At 46.5% G+C, this 4,912-nt stretch overlaps 1 protein-coding gene across 1 annotated transcript in view; it reads right to left on the reverse strand.

Moving 5' to 3' along the window:
• The window catches only part of LOC108799549 (FERM domain-containing protein 6-like), a gene marked incomplete at its 3' end in the record, with an annotated part of 83,453 nt that overhangs the window by 33,088 nt on the left and 45,453 nt on the right, over positions 1-4,912 (reverse strand). Inside the window, exon 4 of the mRNA XM_018571423.1 lies at positions 1,459-1,639. Coding sequence (XP_018426925.1) covers positions 1,459-1,639 — 181 coding nt within the window. The remainder of the gene's footprint in view (positions 1-1,458; positions 1,640-4,912) is intronic.

Consider the following 4,912-nt stretch of genomic DNA (forward strand, 5'->3'; position numbering starts at 1 on the left):
AGATGCGGCTCCATTTCTATCAAGTGGAAGGAAGACCGCGAGGTCGGCCTATCAAGGACAGTCCCTACCCCTCAGCCACATAAAGTTCATGCTTTCTTCCCTTCAGCAAAGATGTGCAAGTGTAATAGGAGCAACATTTATTGCACTTAGGTAAAAATACTGTCACCAGTTTCCCTAGAAATAAACAATATTTGAAAATTGCATCCAATACCTTGACTTGTGCAAAGAAAGTCTGCAGTGAAACTCTGGAATGTGGTATTGCGGCACCCCTGCAAAGTACAAAACTTTGTGCATGCAGCTTGCAAAACACATGTGAAGCCCGATTCCTACGTGTGGCTGTGGCTACAGATCCTCATTGACAAGAACAAAAAAAGTTCCTGGATGGAAAAGACATCCGGTACCTCCAAACTACATCATCATCAGATCACATATCCAGAGGAAAGCACAAGCTCTGAAAAAAAGCTCTGACAAAACTGTCTGAGCCTAATAAAGAATTGCCACTCTCTTTTAGACACCTCCTCACTAATTTCACCCACAATAAGAAAAACTACAGACTGTTAAGTTCTGACCAAATAACAATTTTGTGCTTGATCTATTGGGGAGCAAGTGAAAACATGTGTTTAAAATACAAACCCATCTGCCTAATAAACGACATAGGCGACAATAAGAGGCTGGTTAGAGGCATCCACAATTGAAGTCCCTGATATTTGTACTGTAGTATGTTGCTGACCAATAATAAGCCATTTCTGATCTGCCAATGAGCCACCCACACTAATGAGCAGCATAACATCTGCAAGAAAATCATAGGACAGGAACGCAGCGCTCTTAAATACATATAGACCACTTTAGTCTGGCAAATGAGAAAAATAAGAGAGATCAACTTCACAATATCAAAAATTAAGTGAATACTACCATAAGCACCTTTTCCCATTAAAGGAGAACTATGAGGTGAGTGCTTCACTCACCTCAGTTCTAGCCAACCTGTGACAATGAGACTGTCACAGGTCGGCTCAGTAGATCGGGAGGTGAGCGAACACATACCAGCGTTCGCTCACCTCTCAATCCTGTCACAGCTCTCTGCCGTGACAGGGGAGGGGCTGGATTCGCCAGCTGTCATAATTGTCAGGATCTGCTTCAGATGCGGCGTCTCAGTATACCACGAGGAGTAGCTCGCGGTATACTGCGGCGTCTCAGAATACCGCGAGCTGCAGCTCGCGGTATACTGAGCTTAGGGTGACGGGAGGACGCTAGTTTGTGTCCTCACGTTACCCTAAGGAGAACTATGTGGAAAAGCCTTAACCCCATAGTTGTCCTTTAAGAGAAGATTCTGGCAAATGCCTGCAAAAGCTACTTAACCAAATTAAATTAAAACGTGAAAGATCTGGTGTAAAAGTAAGCTAAAAGATCATAGCAGGCTGTTCCTTGCAGGACTCTCAGCCTTGAGAGAAATGTTCATACCCAGTGTGGAAAGTAGGCCTCAGGTTCAAAGTAATTTTTCATGGGAGTTCTTTGGTTTCCACAATCTGCTTGGAGTGCATATGCTGCCAGCAAAAAATAAATCTCCTCTTTGTGAGAGCAGTGGGATCTCAAGACTTGTTCTTTCAGGTGGGAATAATACAGCTTTCTGGCTATTTTATCACTGTTGAAAAAAAAAAAACACATTATAAATCACTGCAATTGTAGAATAAAGGACTGATAATGTTACAATAAAAGGATATTCGGAAAACAACAACAACCAACCAGGTTCCAGCCGATCCTCTGTCCCACCTGGCTGCTAGACTGGTCCCTGCAGCCTCTTCTACCCTGGGGTCCAGCAGTCTAAGGACCCGTGACATCATAACAGCCAGAGCTGTGGTGGAGAGAGGGGGCGAATAAGCTAATAGCCCCCTATGTGACAGCACATTATAGTTGCCAGGTTCTCTTTAAGCTGACATTAGGGGTCTATTAGACCCCCTAATGTCACCTTTTTTCACCATTGAAGCTGACCAGGCACAGCTCGTCATTCCCCAAATTCATCGTCACTTTTGGGTTCATTCACAGGAGAGGAGATTGATGCAGACATTCGCTGGTCTCCCTCTCATCTTGCCCACAACACTAGACGTAGCTGTCCTGGGCCTGCAGGAGGGCCAGCGGAGCTCAGGATACATGTGGGGAAGGCTGGGCTGTGGTCTTGCAACGTAGACAGTCAGCTTGTGTGGGCTTACATCTGTGTCAGCGAAAAGGGGAAACTTGAGGTTCATGAAAGCAGGCGCACAGAGGAAACGTAGCCCTCAACTGTCCCTGATTTAGAGGGATTGTCCCTCATTTTTCCTCAGTTGTCCCACGTTTTGGTCTGATATACAAAAAAGACCTAAAAAAAATACTATTTGAAAAGGACAAAAAGCAGCATAGCTTCACTGAGGGCAGATCATGCCAGACTAATCAAATTTTAATTTTTTTTTTTTTTTGTATTTGTAATCACTGTTTTATTTCACAAGTAAATTTTTATTGTGATAAGAAATATCAAAACAGTCATGGTACAAGCAAGTATGCACAAATAAAGTATCTAACATGAAGTAAATTCTGCATAAGAAGAGGAAGCGAGGGGGGAAGGTCCAGGGGACAAGCCCCTCTTGAGTCCGAGGAAAGAGTAATCTGAGCTCTTTGCTTTGACGACCAGCCTTCGCTCCCATTCTTGGGAGGCAGTGGTGGGGTACCCCATATTGGTATGCCCGAACGTTGCTAAAAAGTGGTGTAGTCATTCCTAAGAATGAGTGGGCTCTATGCTACAGGGGACCTTGGCTATAGACTGGGCCGAAATTCTAGCTTTAGGTCTAATGCTTTGCATTGATATCAGAGTGTATGGTATGAAGGAGATTCAATCTGGTGATAGACTCAACAGGGTGATCCAATTCGAGGTTAGTGGGGGATTGGGCTAGAAGGGGGGATCAGAGAGGAAGGGGGTCGGGAGAGGAGAGGAAGGGACCTGGAGGGCTAGGCTACAGTGGAGAAGAGGAGGGGAAAGAGACAAGAGACAGACCTTCTTACATCCATTCCCGCCCACCTCCCATCGACCCTGAGGCAGTAAAAATGTGTGTTAGAGGTAGGTAGAGGTTTAGGGGGCAGTAAGAATGGGTAGGGAAAGGGAATAGATCCTCTGGGTTGAAAGAGTCGGGTTTTTACTGAATGAGGGTAACATAAGAGTCCGTGCCCTTGAACAGATGCCAGGCTGTCCCAAGTTTTCAGATATTGAGGTGTAGTGTCTCTATCGTAAGCGATTAGTTCTTCCATGTTTGCCACAGTGTCAACCCGTGCTAGCCATTCCCTGATTGTCGGTGGATGTGTCGACTTCCAGTGTCTGGGGATCACGGTTTTGGCTGCATTCAGTAGGTGTATTACCAGGGAATGTTTGGTAATATGGTGTGGGGAGTTAAAGTGGAACAGGAGGAGAGAACCTACCGTGAATTCTAGTGTGACACCTGTTATATTCCTTATGAGCGAGTGTATGTCTGACCAGAAGGGTGAGATGAGGGGGCATGACCACCAAATGTGGAGGATCGTACCAACATCTTGCGAGCATCGCCAGCAGGTGTTAGGTGTGTTGGGGAAGATGCGATGTAGTAGCTCGGGAGTTTTGTACCACCTGGACCTCAGCTTGTAATTAGTTTCCTGGATCTGTACATTCAAGGAGCCTTTCAGCAAGAGTACGTCCATCCTCTCCCACTCTTTGTGTGGTGAAGTCGGTAGATACATCTTTTGTCCATGCCTTAGTAGAGGGTGTGTGTGGCATTGCGGAGGAGTTCGACAGTAAGGAATAAGTCTCCAACACAGTAGGAGTAGCCCTGCCCGGGGACGTGCAGAGCCGCTCAAGGGCGGTAAGGGGGCGTGTGAAATGTTGCTTAGTGTGTCTGTTGTTGAGGAAATGGCGAAGTTGCATATACGTCCATAATGGTAGAGATCCGTTGGAAGTGTCAGAATTTAAGTCGGCCAACGACCGAAACTCCCCTTGGCCGTCAAAGAACATTTTCACGGTCGGGTTGGCTTCTGGGCACCAAGGGTGCAGGAATGAGGAGTGGCGGCCTGGGGGGAAAGCGGGGTTCATACGGACCGGGCTAAGAGGCCCAAGGGTCAATGAAACGTCTGCGGTCCTGCACATGGTGTCAAAGAGGCGTAAAGAGTTGCCTATCGTAGGGTGAGTTAGCACTTGGGTCGGGAGTGTGGAGCGCTGAAGCCAGGGCCAAGAGCCAATTGGTGATCCCGATTGGAGCTGCACAATCTGGACCCATTCTTTATATTGGCCATGCCTAGCCCAGTCTATGATACGTGTGAGATGGCAGGCCCGATAGTAATTCTGTACATGAGGGAGCCCTATACCCCCGGAGGATTTCGAACGGGTTAAAGTTGAGAATCCGATTCGTGGTGATCTACCTTCCCATAGAAAAGTGCGAAAAAGAGCGTTGACCGAGGAGAAGAAGGCTTTGGGAAGAGCAATGGGCACAGTCTGGAACATGTACAGCAATCGTGGCATGGCGGTCATTTTAAGGACTGCCGCACGACCAAACCAGGAGTATAACCCCTTGTTCCATTCTCTCATATCCATCCGTAATCGGGATAATTGAGTGGCAAAATTAAGGGAGTATAGCTTCTTTAAGTCAGTGGGAAGTTCGATGCCCAGATAGGTAATGGAAGTATCTGCCCAGCGGAAGGGAAAATGTAATTTGCAGAAGTGGACCAGATCATCTGGAAGGGATACATTCAATGCGGCTGATTTCGATAGATTGATTTTAAAGAACGAGATTGATGCGAATTCCTGAAGTGCGTTCAGTAGGTTGGGGAGTGATATTCTCGGCTGCGTCAAGAAAAATAGCAAATCGTCCGCAAATGCGGCCACTTTAAATTCTTTGTAGGACGTATGAAATCCGTGGATGTTGGG

The sequence above is a fragment of the Nanorana parkeri genome, unplaced genomic scaffold (assembly GCF_000935625.1).
Source record: "Nanorana parkeri isolate BGI_ZX_2015 unplaced genomic scaffold, ASM93562v1 scaffold1753, whole genome shotgun sequence".
Lineage (NCBI taxonomy): Eukaryota > Metazoa > Chordata > Amphibia > Anura > Dicroglossidae > Nanorana > Nanorana parkeri.